The 26,928-nt window shown below is 41.8% G+C and overlaps 1 protein-coding gene across 1 annotated transcript; it reads left to right on the plus strand.

The window, feature by feature from the left end:
- The first annotated feature begins 19,968 nt into the window (after window positions 1-19,968).
- On the plus strand, window positions 19,969-24,619 carry LOC115403548 (melanoregulin). The gene is made up of 5 exons (XM_030112482.1): window positions 19,969-20,080; window positions 20,175-20,415; window positions 23,086-23,176; window positions 24,279-24,445; window positions 24,533-24,619. Exons 1-5 carry the CDS (start codon window positions 20,004-20,006, stop codon window positions 24,608-24,610), a joined length of 654 nt encoding a protein of 217 aa, XP_029968342.1. The 5' UTR covers window positions 19,969-20,003; the 3' UTR covers window positions 24,611-24,619.
- The last annotated feature ends 2,309 nt before the right edge of the window (window positions 24,620-26,928 follow it).

Here is a 26,928-nt window from a genome sequence, read left to right on the forward strand (position 1 = left end):
TTTCATTGACTTATCAATCAGTAGCATCATCTAATGCTCCCTCAGTCACAGCGTTCAACCTGTCAGTCTGCTCTCTGCCGATTCTGAAATGTAGCCAGCTGTGCTTCACAGTGATTATTGATGGTGGAGAAGGGAGGCAGACAGGACTGAGTCACAGTAAAACTCTCCTTTTGTCACCTTCGGAGTTTCAGGACGCTGACCAGGTGTTTCATTTTTGACGTTTTTTTGCACGCCCACATTTAACTTTGGTACTTTGTGAAACACAGAAAAACACTTGGCGCCTTTTGCATGATGGAACCCCTCTGATCCAGATTTTCATCTGACAAAACTGCCAACAGACCACTGGTCTATGCAGGAAATCCTGGAGCCAAATGATCAGCACTTATCCGTCTGGTCCTCGCTGCAAGGTTGAATAAAGAGTGGATTGCCTGTGACATCTCAATGCCTTGTGTTTCTGGCAGATCGGCGTCCCAATGGCTGCTGCTGCAGTTGGTTTCTATTTCTGTATGTTAAATCCATTTAAAAATGCGTCTTCTTTACCTTCTTTCAAAACCAGGAATGACATGAAAATGTTTTGACACAGCTGGACGGTAGTGGCTGCTTTGAATAAATGGGCGGCGGCGGTTGGCATTAATGGAATATATCTGCAGAGGGGATGGAGAATTTCCAGCTCGGCTGCTCCAGTCTTACTCCACACCGCACTCATTTTATGATAAGGGAGATCTACGGCTTGAGATCGGTCCCAGGGCAGGCCGGTAGACACTGCCCATAAAAAAAAAGAGGGGAAAAAACACGAGCTATAAAAGAACGGCAGAGCGTGCATGCATGTGTGCGCGTGTATCGGACAGAGAGGGTGAATTTGCATGGAGTGTGTATGTGTGTGTGTAAAAAAGATCCCGCTTGGAGAGGCCAAAACAATCACCCAGTATCAGCACTTTATGGGTAAGAATACTATATCATGGTGACAACAAAGGCAGTAAAGTGCTGTATAGCGCCGTAAAACACGTTGTGATTCTGCAGCCAGATGATCGTTAGCGCAGCTGGTTAATTGCCCGACCACACCCCTCCTGACACACACACATACACACACACACCCAGTGCCCGCGCACACTGACCCACTGTCCGGCACCGCGTCTGCACAAAGAGGCTCCTGGGTGCGTGCACAACGTATGAGCACCGCGCACGTTCACAAACTATTCCCTGAAGAAGGCCATAAAGATGTATGATGGATGAAGGCGGAGGCTGCTCGGTGTAATCAGTCAAGGAGACGGGGCAGCGTTCAGACGCTGCTTGTTGTTCCAAGACAAATTCATCACGCTATAATTAGTTTGCAAGTCGTCAAACCTGCAGCCTTTTTTTTTTTTTATTGTTTTTCGGATGCAGCCCACAAGCACTGTACCTGTAATGTTTGTCAATACAGCCTCCGTCTCATTAAAGAAAGATCAGCGCTTTCTGTGGTCGTCGTGCCATATAAATGCCAGGATTATATCCAGAATACAAATGTTTTTTTTTTGTTTTTTTTCCTTCTTTGTTCTCTGAATAGCATCATTTTGACGCATTAAAGTTGTTCTGATCCGTATTTTAATTTTTATGACCTAAATGACATGATGCATGGATAATGATAGTGATAAAGTAAAAGTGGGACTTGTGCAGTTGTGGCATCAGGGTATGTAATTTTCTCAAACTTGAGGAGTTTTTTTAGGTTCTTTGTTTCTGATCCTTAAAACTAGGAGCTCTCACCGGGGGATCCGGGACCACCAGAGATTTCAGGCTGGGTCCTGGACTTTCCCTGCTCTGGGATTTTTCAAAACCTCAAAACTACAAACTATAATAGGACACTTTCTAGAATGAAATACAAAAACAAAACAAAAAAAAAACAGATTTATTTTGAAGGACCCTGCTTTTATGACCTGATGTATATCTGATTTGCGTCTTTTAGTGTGATTTTTCCTTTGTACTCGTCTTTGAATTCAGGGTATGAAAGCCTTTAATAAGCAGAATGAAGTATGTCCAATTCAAAAGTATATAACTTCGTGTTAACCCACTCTTATTCATATAGTGTTTAAACTTCAACATTTTGTTCACATGCTTGAAGGTTTCTCTTGGATGGACTTGCTTGAACTTCTCTGCAGACCAAAATATTTATGAACTGCTACATGAAGTGGCTGACAGTGAATGTTCTACACCTTCAATGATGCAAGAAAAAACACATGGCCCACTGCTCTGGTTCCTCAGAGAACTATTAAAAAAAAAGGTGCTTGGACAACGGGGCATCGTATAAGGAACTTGTCATGGATGCAGAGGAGGATCAGACAAAAGAAACTAGTTTTGTTCAACACGCAGAGCCTCCTCAGAGCCTCGTACGGCCATCCATCCCCACACTGCAATATCCTGCAGTATCCAGTTCGGGGTCACTGAAGTTTATCCAAGCGGACTATTGGCAAAGTCATCTGGATTCACATGGATGTATTATTATTACGACATTTCTTTTGTTTTTGTGGGGCTTTTTGGGACAGAGAAAGTTTGACGTAGAAATGGAATCAACCAGGAAATGTGTCAGAACCAGGTATGAAATCTAAAAAATGTCCTCAGTCTGATGAAGGAAGAAAGAAAAGCCTACTGAATACAAGATAATAGGATCCAAACATGGATCTGTAGCTTAAGTGGAGCCGAGCCTTGAGCTTAGATCTAAGCAATCTGAAATAACTGATAGTCAAGTAGATTATTCACAACTTGTCACACGTTATCAGCGGATGGATCTGCGGTGAAGTTTTGAGAGTCGAACCGGGTTCGACACATTTCCATATGTCGCTTCACATCAAGCGTCCCTCTCCTTGGCTTCAGCCCGGCGATCCTTCACTGGACATCCAGCAGCACGGCTTCTTATGACATGTAACCAAACACTAAGACAACACAGACGAGCACATACGCAAACACGGCCAAGCACTTCCATATGCTTCTGTGTGCATGTGTGTGTGTGTGTGTGTGTGTGTGTGTGTGTGTGCGGTCTGATAAGGGTAATGTGTTTGCAAACTCCAGCAAGTGTGTCCAACTCATAAAAAGCATCTGTCAGAGGACTTTCTTCGCTCCGCGTGGTTTTCTCATATGAGGGAGCGGGAGGCATCCGCAGGATAAACAGCGCCGGTGTCTCGCGGCCGGTAAATCATACTCCCTCTGTGTTAACAGTAACGGTTGACTGAAAGGCGTGTGAGTGACGGATCGTTAAAATCAGCTCTGGCAAAGTGTATGTATACATCGCACTACAACCAAAGCCATTCAGCCTTGAAATTCCTCCAGGTTAACACCATGCTCACCAAACCTGGGCACAACTCCCCGGAAATTCAGTTACTCAGATTTCAGTCTAAATGTGTCTCCACAGAGTACAAGGGTTTCATTCGGTACATTCGGGCCACTACACGTGTGTGTGTGTGCAACAGCTTGAGCAGTATGTATACATACAGTATGTGTGTCAGCCAGTTTATGGCCAGTCAGCACTAATACAGGCACTCAACGATAATGAGTAATGAAGGGGCATCAATAACCGCCATGAGCGACGTATCTGACAGGACAGCTTTTAATAATGGCCACCGTCAGCAGAGGCAGACAGACAGATAGAAAGCCATGCAAAGTAAGAGATGGAGTGGGAAAGGAAAGCAGCGGACAAGAGGAGGGTGCTGATCGAGATGGATGGAGGCAGATTAGGGGAGAGATGGCGAAGAAGGGAGACGTAGCGTGGAAACCGAGATGGAGAGCCGCAGAGATCAGAGGTGATTCGTACATTTGTTTGTTCAGTGTCTTTTTACCGTCGCCTTCAGTGAAACCTACTCTAGTGTTTACCGAACAAAAAGCAGGATTATCAACCTACTGCGGCTAATCAGCTCAGTCGAAAGCCCACTTTTTGTTCCCGTTAATCTCACAGACAAAAAAATCAACCATGTATTCACATTCATTAACAAAATGAATGGACTTGGCACAATGGCGCTGTTTACATGGGTGTTTTGTTTTTTTTTTTAAATTGATTTGAAAACAATCATATTCATTGGATTTGTTTACATGAACACTAATTAAAGCATCTACAGGTAGTAGGCAGTAGGCCTGCCGGCAGTCTGGTAGTAGCCACCGTCCAGTTGTTCTGTTTGTTTTTTGTTTTTGACTTTCCCAATTCCTGCTTCCTGTTTTCTGTGTACGTCATTCTGTGACTCTACCGGCGAGGGAGCGCATGCACAGAGCGAATAATCTGTTCCTATAGTGCCATACGGTGGTTTTCAGCTGTTTACAAGAGGCATCAAGGGGATTGTCATTCGGGGTAGACTTCCTTTCACAATCCCAAACTGAAAGATAATGGCAGATAGAAGTTCGACCATTGACCTTGGTCAAGCTCAGGGCAGTTTAACAGGTTATCATAAACAAATTCTTCTCCAATTCCCCCCCATTCAACGACCCTCCAAACTCCTTTGTACTTTTTTTTTTTTTTTTGCTGTACTTTTAAAACTGGTGAACTTGTTTGAAAGCTCCTGCTCTGAGATAAAAGTGGTAACTCTTGCATCACCGTCAACGTATATACTGACTCGGGACAGAAGATTCACCGCTGCTCAAAGTTTAAGATTCACACATTGTTCGCAGCTGTCAGGAACACTGAGATTAAGTACAGTTCCTCCTTCCTTCAAGTGCAGGCATTGATCTAGGATTCACCTCATATATTCTCTTAAAAACTTGTATCTATAGGAAACTCTTCATCGTCGTCGTCATCTCGAACAAATTACAAAACCAATCAATGATACCGACAGATACTCTCTTTCTCAAAGCATGCACGACTTAAAAATAGGATTAAATCCTGTCATTTATCTGGTACAGAATTTGTGACACACACATAATTATGCTGTAAATAATAATAATTATTATTAAAAAAAAAAACGGAGTGAAAACATTCCAATTTTCCTTCATGCTCTGTGGAATATGACTCAGCTTTATTGAAAGCAAAAACCGAAAGCAATTAAGACCTTTTGCAGTTCATCACTGAAATTGAATTGTGTGAAATACAACCCCGTCATTATTAGCTGGCTGCTGGGCCGCTGCCAGACGCTGAGATATGTTCATATATATTACAAATAATTAAGAAAAGCAGACAAAAGCAGATAGGACAGTTTTAATTAGGCTGGAGCTATGTATTGTGTTATCATGCGTGCCATAATAATGAAGAATATACCCACGGCCGAGGAGGGATAAAGTGTCTCATGCATTCGGAGTCTATTATTACCTTAATGAAACTGATTTCACTCGGTTTGTCTGACAGAGAGACACAACACAATCCAAAATAAACAGACGCTTCGTTTAGTTTGCAGCACCACGGGCCGTCTTCGGACATGAATATGCATTTCGTGCATTCTGTGGTTATTTGTGTGCGACGGTGCAGGGCTGAGAGATGGAAATGAACGAAGGGAAAGGGACACGGACGGACTGACGGCGAGGACCAGCGGCAGATAAAAGCTCTATCTTCCATCTTACTTAAAATGTAAATGGTTGTGTTGGGAGCCTCGCCGCTAACGGGGCACACCGGCGTGATGGATGGGGCTTTAATTCTGAAAAGGAATTGAACTACAGGCCGGGGAAACATTAGTTAAGCAGCGTGACACTCTGCCCATCCATCTGCGCCTCGCCACCCTCCCTTTCCTCTTCTCTCCGTCCATTCCAGCACCTCGCTTTACCATCAGTCAGACGCCACGTCCCGCCTCGGCCGTCTATCAATCTATTGTTTCCTCCCTTTATACTTCAACCCCACACTCTCTACACCACTCTTTTTAAATCTCCTTTACACTTTTGAGAAAAGTCCAACTCCAGGTCAACACTTCGATTTAGCTTAAATTCAGATTGGAGGCAATAGTTTTTCTGGTCATATCGGTTCGTAGTGCCTTCAAATGTTTCCTCGCTTCAGAACGCCAACTTGTACATCAGAGTTCTGTAAAAAAGTAACTTATGCAAACTTTCTGCTTTGAACTCTAGCACACATTTCTGCACCAATATTTCAAGTAGTATTGAATTTACATGAATCAAAACAAGTCCTGAAAGGTGGATTCAAAAACTAAATGTCCAACAATTGTTTTCAAAGTCCTTTAGTTTATACTGAAAATCTATCAAGACCAAGCTGTAGTTGTTATTAATAACCCTGTGGTAGACTGGTGACCCGTCCAGGGTGCATCCTGCCCTCGCCTAAACTGGGATTGGCTCCAGCGGCCATACTCAGGATTAAGAGGAGTAGAAGACGGATGGAAGGATGGAACCCGATCAAATGACACAGACCACACAGGTTTTCTTTTGTCTTTTAGCCGGCTGACCAGCTCCATTGGAGCAGTTTGTGAATCATATAATGTTGGGTCATCATGGGTTATGACAGAGACAGGACGGTTCTGATTCATTTGCAATATTAAAACTGTATTCAATCCTTGCTGTTTAGCTTTTAATTAAATACACAACGATTTATTTAAATGTTGCAAGGAACAATAGGAAGCAGAAGTTAAAGAGTTTTTACTGTTTTAGCTGCAGTAATAAGAAATGCAAGAAAGAGCAGCCAAGTCTGCGGTTTTCCAAGAAAAATGCGCTACTTGGACAGACCTATTATGAAAAAAAAATCTAATAAAGATTCATATCTTGAATGAAACTCTACATTTAAAATCTTGCCAAATTGAGTCCAGGCCAGAAGGAATTATGAGTTGGGGAAAGGGGAAAGCCCCAAATACTGGAAGTAATTACAGAAAGCAAAGTAAAAAGTGAAATAAATGAATGCTGTTTATTATAATGGACAATGCAGAGATAGTAAAACAGTTGGACTTTACATCGATACATTAAGCATATTTCACATTCTGGTATTTGGCTATTTGTGTCTGTCAGACTTGGCAACTGTGTCCAAACCGCTCCTCTGATTTACCAACGCTTCCACCTCTGCAGCTGAACTTACAACTCAAAGGCCGCCAGTCACTGGCGAAAGGGTTAACGTGGGATCAAAATGACTCCTCTCATTAAATGCTCCACAACTTACTTAACAATGTACAATCTGTGAACAGTAACGCCAATGATACAACATTCAGTGCAGCGATTTACACAAAATAATGACTTTGTAAAGCAAGGAAAAGCTACAAAGAATTAATAATGGCCAACCGGAACCCAGCTGGTACGGAGGAACATAAAGTTATTGACTCAACTTTTAATAATCTGATTATGCAAATATGAAAAAAACCCACAAAAAATAATGATGGCAGATCAAATGGGGGGTTTTCCCTCCATCAGTTTCCCTTTGCTTGGCTCATCTCCTCATCTCGCTTTCCTTGCCATGCTCCCGCCCACAGTCTTCATCATTTATCACCCACGTCCGGCGCTGCCTCTTTCCTACCATGTACTTACCTTCTTTCTCCTCCCTTACAACATATTATTCCCCTCGCCGGCCATCTGTCCAGACGGCTTGATCCCTCCCACTCTTACACTTTTTCATCCCTCTTCATCTCAGCTTTACGTCTCTCCTTTTTTTTCCCCTCGGCCCTCTGCAGCGCCACACCCTGCCGTCACTGTGTCTTTGTTACGTTTTCCGGCCCATTTGTCAGCTGCGCTTCTCTCCTCCGGATCAAAACATTCATCAGCCCACCCGTCCTCCTCGCACCGCTTATTTACTCATCCCCCGCCATCCCGTTTCTGAATGCTAAAGCGCCTGTTGCTCTTCTTTGAGTCTGTCATTCCACAAACAGGAGCTCTCTCTGATGGCTCCATACACAGCAAAGGAATGTATCCTTCTCACTTCGGCCTTTAACCCCTCCCTCTCTGTGTTCTCGCATCAATCCATCAGTCCACGGCTTCCTCTCCCCGGTGTCACACACGAGCCAGCGGCAAGATAATGATTGGTTTAAACAGGTAGTCCGTATGCACCGAGGCTCGCTAAACTATATTAATGGTGTGTGTATTTGTGTGTCGACTGTCATCAGTCGTGTTTACAGCCAGAGTCTATTCAGCATCAAGTGCCAGACTGAGTGAGCAGCTTCTGTCCAACTGGTCCCACCTTTGACCTCAGCCGTCCAATCACAAAAAAAAAAAAAAAGCTCTTTTAAACCTTCAATAGCGTGGCATGTCATCCAAAAGCAATTTTGCTGACAATATTTCAGCCAACTACAACAGTCTCTGCCCTGTTTAGTTGATTTAACATATATTCCATTAAAGAAACAAACTAGAGAAAAGTTGGCATCTGTAGAAACACTTGAGGGTCTGAAATTGGGCAAGTGAAGACTTTCCTTCATTACAGACAGATTTCTGCCTCTGCCTTCACCTGTGTGTGATTAATATGGCAAAAATAGAACAAATATAAACAGTTTTTAAATTTATATAACAAATGTGAACATTTGTCTGGTTTTAATCTGCCTGCTTTCACCATAGGACCAAGGTGGAAAGCACATTTTTGAGTCTACAGAGGGAAAATGCACACACACACACACACACACACACACACACACACACACACACACACACACACAGAGTAATCAATAAATCAATGTTGAGGGATACAGTTTAAGATTTAGTAACAATTAGCGGTGAGATTGCCAACTGCAACCAGAGCCTCTATATCACAGGGCTGTGAAAACTCGTCACTAGCTGAAGACACAGAGATGGAAGAAAATGTTTTTCAGCAGCAGCTGTTACTGTTAGAATCACACTGAAATGGTGCTTTGCTGATTTTGCAGGAACATCACAAAAACTCAGGGCAAAAATTGGGTTTGGATATACAGTGTGTCACACAAAACCAGTGTGGGTCAAGTTGTTACTTCAAGTGGGGCCGACCATGAAAAATGGACTTTTATGTGCTTTTAACATTGTTAGTGTAAAACTTCAGTTAAGTCAGTGTTTCTCTTCATTCACACATTTGAGTAATCTATATGAATATTCAGTCAAAGTTCTACCCTGCTCCTCCCCCTCAAACAGCTGGCTCTCCACCGGTCCACGTCAGGCAGTGGCAACAAACACAAAGCTCTAAATACGCTTGCCAAAATAGCATCATAGGAAAACCCCCTACCTTAGACTTTCATACACTTTACCGACAACTTCCACAAGATCACAGCATGTAAGCACCATATAATATAGTCTTAGTAAGGCCAATCCATCCACAGTCAGTGTGGAGTCTGTGTATCAAATGACTTTGCTTGTCATGGCCATGCTGCTGGCGGTCACGTGAAGTCGAGCTGTTTGGAGTACGTGTCGAAAACACGGAATATAGAATTGTTATTATTATTTTGTGATACAAAAGTATTCCATAGTGCTGCTGAAGGTGCTAAAATAGCCTAATATTGACTGTAGATGACTTTGGCAGGATTGGAAGAGCATGATACAGCTCCTTCAACAAAACATGTTTAAATATGTCAATGAATTTGGATCCTCTCTTCATCAAACTTTCAATTATTTATTATAAAACTGAATATATGATGAATTAAATAAATAGACACATCAAAGAATAAATTATAAACAGGAAACAGTATTAAACAATAAAAATAATCAAATGTGATAATATGAGACAAGACAGAAATCAAATTGCATTTGTAACTGCAGATAGCATTTCAACATACAATGACACGTCTATTGACATACATCTACGGATATAGATCTATTGACATAGTTCTCTCTATAACTATCTCTGTCACGTGACACACTTTGCACCAATATGCTTCCTTCTTTCTGTACACAGACTTCATGCTCCGTCAGCTCAGCTGGACTGAACAGAACCGCGCCTCATATTATTGTCAGTAACGGTAAGGTGTAGTAATGCTAGTTAGATTACACGTTACTAAAAATAAACACTATTTATTTTAAAGCAGTTACTCCCATCCCTGCACAAGCTGAACAGAGTTTATGCAGAAGAGAAGAAGCTGCTGAATCAGCAGAAGGAAGACTAGACGCACGTGCTGAACGTCCATTTGTAACTTCTCACACTTAACATCTTTCAAAAACTAAATCAAGAAGGTTTCAAGATGGGTGTGAGACATCTGTGATACAACCATGTCAATATTTTATGAAGAAAGAAAAAAAAAAGTTTCCCAAAGAGAGACATTAAAAGGCCCTGCAATGCATGCTGGGAAAATGGAAACACCTGTGAACATTTCGGGGACTCCTTTATGAACTCGGCGCACAATTTGAGTGAGATATGAGCTTTAATGAATACAACTCTGCTTCTAAGCATCAAACGCAGAGCTGCTGTTAGACTTCCTAAGCTAGCTCAACTACACAGTGAACGTCCTCCCTTTGTGGTCATAAAGGGCTCAGTCTAAGCAAGAGAAAACACAATGATTCCTAATTTCACCTCATTATGTACTAATGAAAACGTAGCTTTGAATACTGTATTCCATTTCTCCGAACAGGCCGACCTATATCCTACACACTGGACCTTTAGAGACGTTAATTCACAGCCAGCGCCGCGCCGCAGCGTTAATGCTTCCTTTCATTTTGCCAGGTTATTGTCTGCGCCATTAGCAGGCAACCTGAATGATTTCTTGGTCTCGTCGGACGGCGAATGTCTTCCACCATCAACCCGGCAGCACGAGAAACGACGACACCCAGACAGATGCGGGGATATTATAGGCTAAAGGGCACTCTCACCTCGGGGGACGGCCGAACACATCTCCGCTGCTCTGTGTGCATAACCACGGCCGATTACCCCAAAGAATTATTCATTTTCTACTGTGGCGTGCGGTTTGCAGACGAGAGCGTCTCCATGACTGAATACCTAAGGGTTGAATAAGTTTTGACATCACAAAACTCCCTACATACTGACAGCAGAAAGGAGGGGAAGACAAGAAAACCACAAGGACGTGGAAGTAAAGACCGTCAGGACATTAGAGCTGCTGAATCTCAACCCGGTTTATCGGAAAATTCAGCATTTCAACTGAGTGTGCTGGTGAAAGAAATCCAGCTGGAGTTCACAGTTGTATGCTCATTTGTGCCACCACCCACACACGCCCACACACATGTGTGCCGAGAGTGGGTGAGAAAGAGTCAGACTAAGATGAGACCTTTGATATTTAGCTTTCATCATTTGGGAAACATCTACAAATCTAAAACAGGAAAAAAAAACTCTGATTCTTGTTCAGAGTGATAGCAGTTTTTTTATGATGTGGTTTGAGGCACATTTATATATCAAGAATTAATGAAGATGAATTATTTCATGCAAATATTAGACAATTAATATATTTTATAGTCTCATTTCAGTATAACAGATACATCCTGTGTGTATTTTTGGCTTGCTGTCATTCATTAAACAGACAAAGCAGCTCTATATTTACCCAGCAGCTCCTCTCATGCTCCGGTAATCATTGCTTTTAGATGCAAAAAAGTGAAGTCATGTAGATCCGCATACTATGCTGCAAATAGTTCTCAAAACACTGCTCCGCTTGATGAATGCCAAATTCTCTCTGCTATTCAACAGTGCCATCTAGAGGAACAACTCAGTACAAGAACAGGTAACGTTAAACATGCTCATTTGTTCAGGTTCCACCGATCCCCTCAAACTGAGGGGAAATGAGACAGATCACTAATGGAGACATACAAGTCTTCGAAAAGGAAAAGGTTGATTGAAAATGTTTGTGTGCTTATAAAGTGGCTCTTTTGTTTTGGACCCCTCAAACTTAGAAGAACTCTAGATGACACATTGGGTCAGTGAGTGGGAAGCAAGCAATGTTGAGCAAAATGAGTGAGTTTACGTTTAGCCTTCTGCAGCGATCAGTGGAAACTGTCTGACCTGTTTTTTTTTTTTTTACTGCAATATTTATACAACTCTTTTCTCATGGCGTGCAAACAAACTTCAGTAGGAGTAGAAGTTTGTTTTTCTTCTTTAAACTGCAGTAAATGTCAGAAAGTGTGGTCATTGAACCCAAGATATTGTATGATATATCATACACAGATAATAGGGAGATAATTTAGAAACAACTAAAGTAATCACAGTGAGACAGCAAGGGCGGATATCCAGCATGACAGCATCCAAAAACATAGATGTTTGTCATTTTTAACACTATAAAGCTCATTCCTGGGTCAGACTGGACCCTGCACATCAGTTTTTCTGCCGGAGGGCCTGTCAAAGACATGTTCATGAACTTAAAAACCCCAGAATATGCAGATGTATGGGACAGTAATCTCCTGACCATATCCACACATCCACCTGCACACAAACCCAAAATGATATCCAAGCAGAAACGTTTGAAAGAGCCCTCTGTGTGCTGCCCAAGTGTATTAGAGCTATATTGCCTATTTCCTGCGCTGAAGGCGGACAGACACAGATGGCTTGGTCACCTCCGGGCGATGGTCTGTGTTTACCGTGATTGCTGTGTGGTCCCTGTTAGTTTGTCTACCGCTTTCTATTCCACCGTGATATTCCTCATCCCCTCTCCATCAGCTCACTTCCTGCGTCTGGTTTCTGTTCCCCTGTAGGTATATAAGCTGGAAAGAAAGGCCAGTGAGTTATTTTCATAGTTATCTCATGTGGAGAAAGGTAAGGTCATCAGTTAGAGCAAATGTGGCGAGCAGGAAGTCGGAAGAATCGGTCTCGGCTTGTTTCAAGGTTCAACGAGATGCAATTGTTCATGAATGAAAAGAACCCGCCCGCTTCAAAGGTTAAAACAACACCTTGAAGAGACAGTTCAGGAAAAAGAGAGAGGCTAATACGAAGTGAATAACAAGAGAGGGTTTCAAAACATTTTTTGAATTTGTAACAGACCTGAGAGGAACCGGGGCTCAGTCAGAAAGTTCTTCCAGGTAAACAAACTTAATAACTTCTTCTCTCTTCACTGATGAGAAGTGGGGATGGAGAAACACTGCAGTTTCCGTTTCTTTCCAGACGCATCACACCTTGCTTCAAAATCCCTTCAGGGGTGGCAAGGGAAGCATTAATATGACTTATTTCACCACTGACACACACCCCATAATCTTCTCAGTCAACCATGATGATGTTGTATGAAGCTGATGCACCGACACAAGAGCAGAATTACCTCCTTTTTTACTCTAACTACTCTTGAAATCTTGTTGTCAGCCACACTTAGGAAAGAAAAAGGTCAGTCTTAATCCTAAATGAGCTGGGAAGTCAAAGAGATGACAGTGAAGAGCGTAATTCCTGCTGAATACAAAAAAGGAAATATGTATTTACAATATGGAATATTGATGGGCTGTACATCCAGGCCACAATCGTCAATAAATGTGATCTCATTATCCATCAAAATGTATTTATGCTCCTTCGCCTTCTCCAGTCGACCAAACAGAGGTTTATAAAAACATGCTTAATGCAGCCATAGGAGAAGTTTTCTATGACATTTTGCTGTAGTATGCATTTGGCTTTGATATTACCGTCATTGTTGGACGTAATCGTTTGGTTTTGTGAGAAGAGATATTTTCATCTCACATAGGCTACTTAAAGTTAGGACGGCACTTTTTTAGCGGTTCAGTCCACTGAAGGTGAATCTGGGCCGAATGTTTCCTTTGTGCTTAAAATATTCCCACTCGAGATCCTGATCGTTTCGTCTCACATGTGGCTTCACACAGGTCTCCACCATCACACACCGCTCGCTCACATACAATGGTCATGTGTTATTGATCACCGGCTGTAATGATCAGGAGATGCAGATGATGGTGTCATTCTCATTGATTACCGAGACCGCTATAACACATTGAGAAATCTCACTGATCACTGGGCTCAGTGTGTAAAAATAAAAAAAGACGCCATCTACATCGATTAGGAATAAAGGAGGGTGGAAACGACGTCCCTTTGGTCTGCAGTGACCAGGCCCTTTCACACACACTTCTATTCATCATTTGAGAGTGTGTGTTACTGGCGCACATGTTAACATGTGGGCTTGAAAGGGGCTCAAATGTGAGAAAACATGCGCAAAGAAACAAGACTTTTGAACAAAAGAATGGTGCAGACAACCTATACAAATCAGTAAAACTCACAAAAGTCACAGAGTAAGAAAGTAACCCGTCTTTGTTTTACATACATTATTTAAAGGATGAATTCAATGGATGAGATTACAAAGATCGCTCCATCCTGAAAAGAAAAAAAACTCATTTTATTGTCCGTGCAAGAACCGAAAGTCCAAAAAAAGGCGAAGTCCACAACGAGCACAGATAAGCTGCAACACAGGGACGAAGCGGAGGAACACAGGAGCTGCAGCAGCAGAGGGCAGAGACGCACTCGGGCTGAGACAGGAACACTGGAACACCGAGGCAGGGGCACAGACACACAACTCAGCACAGATAAACCTACAAACCAGAACATTCAAGGACAGCCCCTCAGAAACTGAAGGCACCAGGTGAACAGTCGGAGTTGGAGTTTATTAAAAATACACTGCCTTTAAACCACTGACATATTAAAAAAAAAGAAAAAAAAAAAGAATAAAAAAACCTATATTTTTATCAACATATCCAGACCATTTCAGTTGTAATTATGTATTCTGTTGCCAAGCAATAGTCAGAAATTTAACAGAAAGGAAAAAAAGCTTCACTGGAAAGGCATTTAATACTAAAATTAGAGTGGGATCAAAATGTCATCTTATAATGAGAGTAATTGGTGTGAAAATATCTGAAGGGTAAAAGGTGTAACATTTTGTACTGCAGTGTCTCGTAACGCTATTATTAGATTCAATGCAGAAAATCAGAATATTGATTAATAAAAAAGTAGAAATCTTTGCCTCGTTTCTCCAACTACCATGATCACAGACTAAATGATTGAATACTTTACATTTAGCAACCCCCTGCAAAAAAAAAGAAAAAGAAAAAAGAAATAACACCAAGAAGTGCATGAGTATGTCTTCAAATAGTTTCTAAATGTTAAATTTATGATATAATAGGCAATTTTTTCAAATAGACTGAAAAGTTGAGAAGTGAAAAAAAAGTGAAGTGAAAAAAAATTCACGCCCACTTGTAGAATTCCGTTATGGACCACTTGTAGAAGTTTTGTGCTAATTATAGTACAATAACAGCAAAGCTGTCTGGCGTCTCATACTTCTACTAACTCCTTGGTTCACAGCAATAATATAAATGGAACAAATTACAATTTTAAAACATGTGTAGATGACATTTAACTGGTGAATTCCTTTTCTTTACATGAATTTGTTTTTCGTTTCCCTCATTGGAAAAATTGGGATGTAAATCAGTTCTGCCTGTGCATATGTGTAAATCATTACCATCCCTCACACGCTGTGTTTTCTCCATTTTTCCCCGCTGGTACAGCCTTCCTGCGCCCTTCTTCGCTTGTCATTTCTGATCCTCGACCACCTCATCCTTGTTGGTTAAGCTTTATTTCTTCTTCTTCCTTTTCTCCCTCACTTCCCCCATCTTTGTGATTTATATGTCCGCGATGTGTTTTCCACCCCCTGCTACCTTGATGAGTGCTCTACCACACACACACACACGCACGCGCGCACACACACAGATAGATGGATGGGCTGAAGATAAGTAAACCAGCCAGACTTCACTTTGAATTATAATCACCTTCAATCTGTGTCTCTGAGTCTCTGCCCAGCTCTGACGTTAATGTGTGTGCGTGTGTGTGTGTGTGTGTGTGTGTGTGTGTGTGTGTGTGTGTGTGTGTCAGGAAGCTCTGCTCTGTCTCACCGAGTCATGTGTGATTATTTTTTATGAATGTAAGTGATGGAGCAGTGTGGAGTTTTGTTCCCTAAAGGGTTGTGTTTGAGTGTGTGCATGTCTGCGTTCCTACTCTTTATTCCTCGGCTCCCCTGGTGTTTGACCCGTCTGCCTCTTCCGTCCAGGTTTCATCTGAGCGGGGATATAATTCTATTTTCACTGGTACTCAGATGCATACGCACGCACACACAAAGCGTCAACGTGAGGCTCACCAATGATGATTCCATCAATTCTGGCCTGTTTTCATGGTATTGGGGTGAAGGTGGAGAAACGAGGATACAAACAGTACGTATGTTTATATATCTGTGGTTTCTCCATTGGTATTTAGATTCTTACCTTAACTTTAATCGTGCTGAGGGTTGCAGGGATGGGTGATCACAAAAATGTCATCCTCACTAAACTAAACACTCATGAAACAAGGGCGGATTAGAATGACGGTGACTAATTACATACAATTCTCAGATCCATTTCTGTAATAACGAAATATGTATGCTTATAATGTGATTTAAATGACTTTGTTCTGCTCACAAGATGTGAAACCAAAGTTGAAATACTGAACAATATTGTCTCGATGGTCCATGTCTGACCAGCTCTAAACCTAATCTTAACCTCTAAGTTGCCTTATAGTGTCACTTTAAAAAAAAAAAAAAAAAAAAAGGAAGAAAGGAAGAAAAAAAAATCCAAAAAATATAAAGTATTGTGTTTTTGTCTCCATAAGGCAAGTTAAACCTTGGTATGATTTCAGATTTTGGATGTCATGAAGAAGAAATGAGAGCAAAACCAGGACACCAGGACACACACACACACACACACACACACACACACACACACACCTTTAGGCAACAGCCATCTGGGTGAGTGGTCCATCAGTCAGCCTCACATAACATATTCAACTGCACTATGTCAATGTCACGCTCTCATTGACCAAGTGTGTGTGAGTGTGTGTGTGTGTGTGTGTGTGTGTGTGTGTGTGTGTGTTCTTGTATTTCTATCCTTGTCGGGGCCAAATGTCCCCACAAGGATAGCAAAACGTGGAACGACGTGCCTTGTGGGGACCTTTTTCCGGTCCTAAGTAGGAGAAACAGTGTTTTCTTGACCATGTTGTTACTGAAAAAAGTAAAAGTGCAAAAACATTTCTTTAGGGTGAGGCTTTGTTGTGGTGTGGGTTAGGGTTAGGGTAAGGGTAGGGTTAGGGGCTAGACATGAATGGGAGTCAATGGACGGTCCCCACAAGGATAGAAATACAAGACTGCGTGTGTGTGTGTGTGTGTGTGTGTGTGTGTGTGTGTGTGTGTGTGTGTGTGTGTGTGTGTGTGTGTGTGTGTGTGTGTGATGGTGGTCGAGCAGTGGCAGAAGACAGCCAGGAAATATAAATCTCAGAGAGAGAGAGAGAGAGAGAGAGACAGAGAGGATGTTCGAGGTGAAAATCTCTAAACTTTTCAGCGGAACTGAACGAGTCTGTTCAAACATGCTCAGGAGAAACGATGAACAGACTTTTTCAACTCAACTAAACATTTCAAAATAGAAGTATCTTTTCCTTTGCAGGGCGCCTAAAACTTGTATAAAGACACGTAGCCTATGCTCACGATGCTGAGAGCTCTGGCTTCTTTCAATTAGTTCAGTGGATTTGTGGTGAAATACTTCCATCAGTGGCATTTTGATAGAATCTGTGAGGGTCTGTGACTGAGGATCCTGGGAGGGATGAGGATGATCACAGCTGATGATGACTGTCGACAGGGTACACAATGGAACTAGTCTAGCAGGACACGCGAATAGATCCAAAACAGATTTAATCACACTGACGAAAATGACCCTTTTTGTTGATATAATTACCAGACATTTATACAGTAAGTGCCTCATGCATAATTCTAATCCAGTTAGTGGGTTTCTGAGAATACAGCTCTACTATTGCATTTTATGGTTAAATAGAAGAGAGAAGATAACATTTTATTTGATGCCACAAATATCTGAACTTTTCACAGAAGTCATGATGAAAGTTATGAAGACAAACCTTCAAAAAAAAAAGAAAAGAAAAGAAAAGAAAAGAAAACTCTGAGGATAACTTTTAAAGATGTGATAATTCAAAGGAGCCTTGCACAAAGGCAAACACACTCAAATTAAATGTGGTATTTTTATATTCATGAAAAACTGATAAGACACATACTTGACTGCAAATCAAGAAATCTCAAAGTTGAAGGGACAACTATGCTTCAACAGTTGGGAAAAGATCTGCTGGGGCGAGATGGGGCAATACTGCCCCCTCCTGGGAAGTATGTGCACTTTCAGTAAATCCAAGGCGTAAATAGAAAATAGAAATGTTTTATCATACCCAGAGTGAAATTCTTGGAATCAGTGGATGCGGCTTTCACATATGGGGAGAACTATCCATCCAATGGGAGCAGGTTGAGCAGACTGAGGTTCAGAGTAGTTCCCAAGGACACTCTGACACGTGGACTCAAACCTGAAACCTTCCAAATGAAAGACACCAGTCTACCACTGATCCAAAGCCACCACAATGTAGTAATAATATAGGTACACTTAATCTGAGTAAAATTCATCCATGAAGTATAATAAAACAAACAATCTACTTGTCCTGTCCAAGTAATTTCTACCCTGCCTTTTCAATATCAACCTTATAATTTGTACAAAGACAAAAACCTGCCCGATCAATTTACCCAGAGTACATTTGGCTGATAGGAGAATTGGATGCCATTAAATCGTGCTCAGTCATGATTTGAATTTCAATCTGAAGTCAGACAAGTAACAGACAGGTCAGAAGATCTTTCTCCACTATGTACGTCTATGTAGAGACAAAACATTCAGTCAGTTTCTGACTATTTAATAAATTGTGAAATAACATTGAAAGTTATGCTCAGCACATCAACAAGGAGCCCTGCTGTCATTGGCCGAGTTAAATGTCATGAGTTTCCACACAGGATGGAGACTGAAACCTATAACAGATCCAAATCTGAGTAAATTAAATGTTCTTACCATTTGCTTGTTTACGCCACAAATAAACAGCTGTTAACGGTCTCATACTCTCTGATCTTTGAATTTTCATTTCATACTTGATGCTTATCAGTTGTTGTCAGTGTTCAGAGCCCTTGTTTTACTTCCAAAGCACTTGTGTGTGTAGTGTTCAGCAGGGTGGTGTTTACTCCTTGAGTGTGGACTTAAACAGTACATGACATTAGGGCTGTTTTCCTTTTCTCTGCATCCTTCAGTGAAGTTTCATAATCATGTAAAGAACAAAGGATTTGAGATAAAAACAGACAAAGTCTTTTTTTTTTTCTTAAAAAAATAATAAAACTAGAATTTGGCACTCAGAGAGCGCAGACCTCCGCCACAGCTCAAATCAGTCACCAACAACAATAAGAACACCATATATGATCGGAGCGGAGCGCTGCGGCACAGTGCCTGCATGCAGTGTTGGACTGGGGGGTGGGGAGGCGCGGAGCGGCGCGGAGCGGCGCGGTGCCTGCATGCTGCGTCGGGAGCTGTGAGTGGGCTGCTGGATGGGCCCTCTCACCTTTAATTCTGCCCCAGCCCCCCCATTCCGATCTGTTCTTGGTCTGCTCCTCACCCAGGACCTGTTTGCCATGTGCGACGCTATCAGGGGCATAAAGTCCCAGACACCCCGATAAGGTGGCAGTTCAAGAGCCAATTAGTTATTTTCAAGTTAGTTTTGGTATTCACGATTAATTTATTGTCAAAATAAAAAGGAAATGAACGAAACTGACCAATGAGAAGTCAATATATGACTTGATAATCAGGAGGAACCCAAGTAACCTACATACATAAAATAGAATGCCACAAAAATTACATAAAGTGACAGGATTTCTCACTCAGGCTCTCTGCGTTTGCTCCTGTAAACATGGATACATTAACAAGAACTTAAAATTTCATAGAGTGTTCTTGTAAAATGTGAGCTGCAGCCATGTAGAGAGCGACGCCCCGGCACTGCATTCTGCTTCATCAGGAGCTGCTGAATAAATGTCCCATTCATCCCTGTGTGTGTGTGTGTATGTGTGTGTGTGCGTGTGTGTGTGTGTGTGTGTGTGTGTGTGTGTGTGTGTGTGTGTGTGTGTGTGTGTGTGTGTGTTGTTGTTGTCGTCCTGTTTCTTTTCACGTGGATAATGTAATTGACAGGCTGCTTTCACTCAGGCCAGGAAAGCCTCACATTCCATCCAGGACAGGAGGAAGAACACATCCAGTCACCATGCTGCCCGGATTTTTAATCTTGGATGTTCGTAAATGAGGAGCTATCTGTTTTTCTAGATATCTAGAGGCTATCAGTAAACACTTGTGACCATTTTGGGACTTCAGTAGGAAGGGCAGACATTACCCGGGAGTCAATGGGAGCCAATTTGACAACCTGCTGCTTTCGCTACTATGTGAAACACAACAGAGGAGAGAAAAGTCGTATTATGTGGTGAGATTAACGTCAGTCAGAGAGTGAAGTGTCCTCAACCAAAGTCATCTTTTAAAGCAGCTATCTGATGTGTTTCTTCTGTCTTTTTGTCCAGTATGCGCCACCCCACCACCTCAAGACCACCTGAACAATTATCCAGTGATTCCAGCGACACGGAGGAAGAGAGTCTTTTTGGGCCCCGGAGTTCAGGAAGGAGAATCCAGGAAAAGCAGAAGAGCTCTGCAGAACTCTGGAGCATCACAAGCCGAATCGGTGACCCTCCCGTCAGACGTGGATCAGACAGGGAGCTGCAGGCGTTCATCACCATGAGAGACAAGACGGACGAGGCTACGGAGGTAATGGAGATAGATGAAACACACAGGAAGAAAGTCACCTGTTCAAGGTGTTGAATTAACCACACAATGGAAGCTTTGGGGTTTCCTTTAATTTGGAATGAATGATAGAACAAGTTTACTGTTTGTCTTCTTATTCATTTACATATTTGCATCTTTACTTTTTGTTTAGAGCACCATAGACGATTACTGACTGATTTCTGCCATCGTATGTGGTGTGAGTTTGCCAAGTTAAAAATATTGGAATTTTTAAGTGACATGTTTAAAGAATGCTTCATTGTTCGACGTACTCAGTGCTTAAATCGCAAAAAATGTGTCCATACAGTTTTTTTTGAAGAAAGGAATGAAAGAATGAAAAGATTAAAGGGTGAATGATGGATGGATAGAGGATTAAAAGTATGAATTAAAGACTTTATAGATGAAATTAAACAAATTGTGCATGGAAAAGGAAAGAATTGAGTAATATATGGAAGGAAATGGTGAGCAGAAGGAGGTACAAAGTAAATAACATGATATACGGATTACAAAAAGAAAGAAACCTGTGGACAAAGAATCTTCACAGCTATCCTTGAAAGAGAATCCACATGTGTGAGAGCCAGGTAGTTTTACTGTAATCTCATAATCTAGTTTCTATTCATTATCTGTTCCACTAGAGCTCTGTAATGAAATAATCAAATAAAGAAAGAGAACACGACGGGATTCTCAAAGAGTCGTTTGATTCGCTGTCATGATGAACTTGACCTACATTCTAAAATGAGATAACACCAACATTAGGGGGAAAACGCAATGATGTCTAAGTGACCGGGGACTTTGTTCTTCTGCCTAAAAATTATTAACTTGTCAACAGCGTCACACAGAAATCATCGCTGTCTGAGAAACACACTAATAATAAAAGTAAACAGAGAAAAGTGGACATCAGTGCATTTCTGCAGCTTTTATCTAAAAAGAGAAAAGCTCCAGTTTGAATCATATTCACATATTGTGTGTACACACACGCTTTTTAATCCAATCAATGCTTCTCACACATGGCTGTTGATTCTTGAATTAAAAAGCATCAGAGATACTGTAACTGTGCATGTATGTGTCAAGTCTGACTTATCTTGCTGGATCCCTTCACAGTATGTTGAAGTGCCTTTGTGGTTGTAAATTATTACTACTTAATGGACATAATAAGATAAAGACAAAGATCATGTGCTTGATGGCTTTCTCTGTCTTTTTTTAAATCATAGGAATGTGTTTATTTATGTGGTTATTTTTTAAAAGATTAATGTAGAATTTTGCGGTTCTACTGCTCCAGCACCTTTCAGCACTAACATGTAAAAAAGTGACCATATTTCATCTCCATTCAGTTTGTCGGATCTTAAAGAGGATCAAACAGAAAGAGGACGTTGGGAGCGTCGCTGTCGGGACTGCAGCTCAATCAAACTCCGAGCGAGAGCTGGAGTTTGGCGAACATGTGACTGTCTTCACGCTGCGAACAGCAGGCTGCCAGACACAGTGGGCACATTGTGCAAATAAATGAATTCCTTAATGGAGATGTAGGCCAGCAGCCTGGCTGGTCAGTCAAAGAGAATATTCAGTGAAGTATTCCCAGCATGGTGTGAGACTGTTTTTAATACGAGGACAAACAAACAGAATGGTCACATTAAAAAAAAATCAAACAAAGCAAGACAAACCAGGTCTGTCCAGTCTCTGCACATGTCTGATCATGTTTGTAAGTTCAAAGAAGAACGGGCCTGTTTCAAAGATGTGGTTTTGTATTGTATTATGATGAGCAAAAGCAGGAAAAGAAATGGGTTTCTGGTTACATATAGTACCAACTTTAAATATTAGCCATGATAAATGGAGTTCAGACATTGTTGTAGCATCAGCAAAATCCTGAATCTTTACATCCACATAAACCAGGTGGGTTTAGAATAAATCTGAGAAAAGATGAGGGTAGAAATGTGTCTGTCATATTCATGGTCCAGAAAAAAGTTCATTTCATCAATCAAGCGTTGATCTTTTAAAGGTGCTGTAGGCAGGATTCAGCATCTCCGCCATCTTGCTTAGGGTTACCTAAGCAAGATGGCTATTTGACCCATCGAAGAGGGTGATTTGAAACCCAGCACAGCCAATCCTGTCCTGTTTTCTCTGACATCACGCCCTTACGCAAGTTAAGCCCCTCCCACATGAACGCCCCTCAACCAATCACGGTTAGAGCCTCAGGGGCGCTTCTGATTGGTCAAAGATACCTGGAGCTGTCGAGATTCCTTTTCAGCTCAGAACAGAGACAGATGGAAACACTGCGCCCTCGCGGTAGTGCAATTATGCTACACTCCTAAAGGATTATCAATGGATACTCTAACATTTAATCCAAAGAAAACACAGAAAAATTAGCATTGACTAGCAAAATCCTGCCTACAGCACCTTTAACTTATCCATTCTTCTTTAATACCCACTGTTATGTCGCGTTGGCTGGATGCAGCCAGGACATGACACCAGTTAACTCAACAAGCCTGTCTTTGGAGAAGGATACAAATCTGTAGAAAACTCACAAAGGCTCAGGAAGACAATGCAAACTCCTCACACTCCTCACACTTCATGCTGTATGGTGGCAGTGCTGCCCCTGGTCCTGCTGCGAGAGTGAACTTTGTCAATCTTCCACTCCAGGACATGTGTGTTTGCTTGCAGGAGTGGGAGAAACTAAATTATGACATCCACACATTACGATACACCAGACGGGAAGTCAGATCGCGATGGAAGAAAATCCTGCTGCGTCTTGGTGAGACTCTATGACCTTTTCTTCTTCCTCACACCATCAGTCTGATTTTTTCCCAGTGTGCTGCTCAGTTTGCTTCACAGTATGAAGTGAAGAATGTCTCTAATCATATCCAGTGATTAGAGACATACCAAAATGTCAGAATGTCCTCTCTTCTCACCAGAGGCGGAGCGTGGGTCTCAGTACAGAGGGGGGCGGAGCATTCTGGACGGGCCCTTTCGATAGTAATTTAACCATTCAAATACCTCATGCTACCATCAAACAACACACTAATGCTCACCTTTATTGAGCCAAGCAAACCTATATGCCTCAGAAAGCAGAATAAAGTCACAAACCAGTTCACAAACTTGTTCTGAAGAACAAATACACATACGCAAGCACACACACAAATGCAGCCTGAGTGACAGCTGTCAATCCCAGAGCGTCCGCTGTCCGTGGTGCTGAAAATTCAAATAGAAACTCACGGGCTAAATCTGTACCATCTTTGATACAGCTTAAATATAAAATAAACACAGCTGGTCTAAAATTACACAATCTATTCAGATAGATATAGACACAGCTATCTATATCTTTTGGAATTCACGTACTGTATGGTAGAAAAAAAAAGACTTGGCGGTATAGTTGAGAGCAAGACAAGGCACATTCAAATAGGCAGGTGTTTAAGACCACAGCATTCTGATAAAGACAATATTTTTGAAGGTTTCACTGACTCACCAGTGGCTCCGATGTTAGGTTTTGGGTAGTACCGCTAGCGGCTAGCATAGTGTTTAGCATACTGTTTAACTTCCCTCCAAAGAGTTCAGATCAAGAGCAAAAGAAAAAACTCGTTCATGCCGCACAGCCAATCAGCGCTGGCTTACAGCTCTGATGCATTCATGGACAGTCGTAATGTAAGAATTGGCAAATTGGAGCCCACAATACCTTCTCGCACACACTGCACATTTTATTTTAATAATCTATTTACGAGTAAATGTGAACACATCACATGAAACGGGGCCCTATGACCTTATGGGCCCTGGGGCGACCGCCCCCTTGACCCCACTCTGGCTCCGCTACAGCCTCTCACCCATCTAAGTTTCTCCTGCTCACTGTCGTCTCTCTGCAGGTTATCAGTGCGAGGTGGATAACTTGCTGTGTGTGAACAGACAGAGTCGCTTCAGTCGGGATCCCGAGCATCTCGAAAAGGCCACACAGTTATTAAAACAGCTGCTGGACCACACCTCTCTATTCCCTCCTGGGACAGAACACCAGGACAGATACCTGTTTGTCATGGTATACACTTTGTTTTAAAAGATATTTTGTGGAGCGGATTTTGTGTGTGTTTGTGTCTTATTTAATGTTTCTCTGCCTTCTATCCAGGACCGCCTGGTTTCTCTGGACAGTGCCGAAGAATTTGTGCGACTGGCAAAGGAGAACTATCCCCGGAAAGATGGCTGACAGAGGAGGAAAACGAACATGTGTCTGAAACAAAGGTGTAAAGTGAAAAAGGAAATGTTCCCTGAGGAGGAAATTGTGAAACCATTTTAGGCGTACCTCACATTTCATATTTTCACCATAATTACTCAATCTATCGCTGTAGAATCAGATTTTAATCAAAATCTGTGAACTGAGTCCATTTTCTTTTAATGTGATATATCACATTTTGCCACCTTGGGTCCCTTGAGCAAGGCCCTCTGTGTGTGTGTGTTGAATGTAGAGGACAAATGTCACTGTGACTGTGTGTACATGATAAATAAACAACCCTGTTATTAAGTAGAATATGTTTAGAAATTAAGGATAATATGCTCCAGGTTTGAACTGAGAATGTTCCTAAAGCTACTTTCTTTTAGTGCATTCAGAAAATATAACTTAACATTTAAATACGAAATAGTTTACTGACGGAAACATCATGAAACATCTTTGTACATATATCATTTGTCTTTTTTTAAGAAAAACATGACCTCAATGTTTCTATATTATTAAATATTCTTTCATTCTTGTACCAAACAGAAATAGATGAATGATTCTCATCAACAAAACTTTACAGCTTCTGTGTCCTGTGTTCCAGGACAGATGTTTATTTTTGATTGTGATAAAAGTCAAGACACTTTTTGAACTGATCTCCCTCCAATACCGTGCTTTATATTGTGCTGCTACCTGAACAGGTTGACTGTAACAACAGCTCCAATATCAATGCATTATCTCTCCTGGTCATCAGGGGGCAGCACTTTGCCACATTTAGTTTTGGTTTTAAACCTGTAATACCACAAGACTGACAATGTCTTTCGAGTTCAGTAAAGTTTGATACCTTTAGGAGATCTTGAAATGGAACTGGATGTAATTATTATTGCCGAACCTGCATTGAAAAAATAGGAAGGAGGATTCCGGAACATAATGTAGGATCTCAGTGAAGCAGCAAGGCCGCAGGAAATTAATGTTTAACTTCAGGATGTGGATGAAAATGTCTCATCCTGTTTGCTTCATCCCAAAGCATTTTTTTAACAGTTCAGAATAAAGAGTTCAACCATCCGAAAGGCCGCCTGATCCACTGACGGGTTGGAGGTGGATCAGGAGACACGTTTCATCCACTTGGTGATCGATCAGTAATAGTTTTGCACAAACGTTCACACAGAGAAGAGGAGAGTCGACTCTGACCCAGATATTGTTCTCTTCAAGGCCCCTTCAGCAATTTGGGAAACAGATGTGGAACTAAAAGTGGGGTTGCAGGGTGGGGGTGGGGGTGGAGAGGGGGGGGCACTTAGACACAGACCAGCAGTTTGGCAGCGTCAGGAGGCATTGTGCTGCCTGCACCTTTTTCTCATTAGACCAGTGTGTGTGTGTGTGCGTGTGTGTGTGTGAATATTTCTGTGAAATTCTGAAGAATGACGTAATCATCAAGCGTACACACACTCACACACACACACACACACACACACACACACACACACACACACACACACAACAACACACACACACTCCCCGAGGAGAGTAATGGAGACGGTGATCAGTGTGTACTCATTGGACTGCTGTGTGACAGAAATGATTAAGGGGGGGGGGATTGCGTATGATTCTGGAGAGCGATAGGCAGAAACAAAAGCTGTCACATTTTGACCGGTGCACGTATGCATGCATCGTAAGGGGTCGAAATCTGGAAACATAAATAAACATCTGTTACTATCGTGCTCTAATAATTTGTGTGTGTAAGAAAATCTGCAGGCCTGTCAGATCTGACAGCATATGTGAAACACACGGTCATGCAGGGAGCCGTCGTTTGGACTGTGACCCCCTTTTGATCATCGGTGTTTTATAAGAGGCTCCAGTGGGCTCCGCAGGCACAAAACAAATGTGCACTGTTGTTAAGTAAAGCGCCTCTCATCACTGCTTCATGTTCATAAAGAGGTGTTGTCTGAATAAATGTTTTATTATCTGAATGTTTTCTTCTTTCTCTGCCTGTAGTCTTTAGGTGTAAATGCTGACTGAAAATGGGTCATTTTATTCATGAATAAACTCTTATAAATACAAATTGACTGCACAAACTATAGTAAAATGTGTTTTAGTTTTCTTATTTCCAGGTGTTGCTTTTCCCTCCACGCTCTCGGCCCGTCGTTTCCCGGAGCCTGTTAGAGTACGGATTGCCTGTTACTGATGTCTTACATTTGCAAAAAAGCTTCTAATGCAATACCATGACTCATGAGGTGAAGACCTTTATGTTTACGTCAAGGCACTGAGGCCTCCGCTGCACTGACTAATAGTCCAGACGGTTAAAAGTCTGTAAA

This window comes from Salarias fasciatus, chromosome 16, assembly GCF_902148845.1.
Source record: "Salarias fasciatus chromosome 16, fSalaFa1.1, whole genome shotgun sequence".
NCBI lineage: Eukaryota > Metazoa > Chordata > Actinopteri > Blenniiformes > Blenniidae > Salarias > Salarias fasciatus.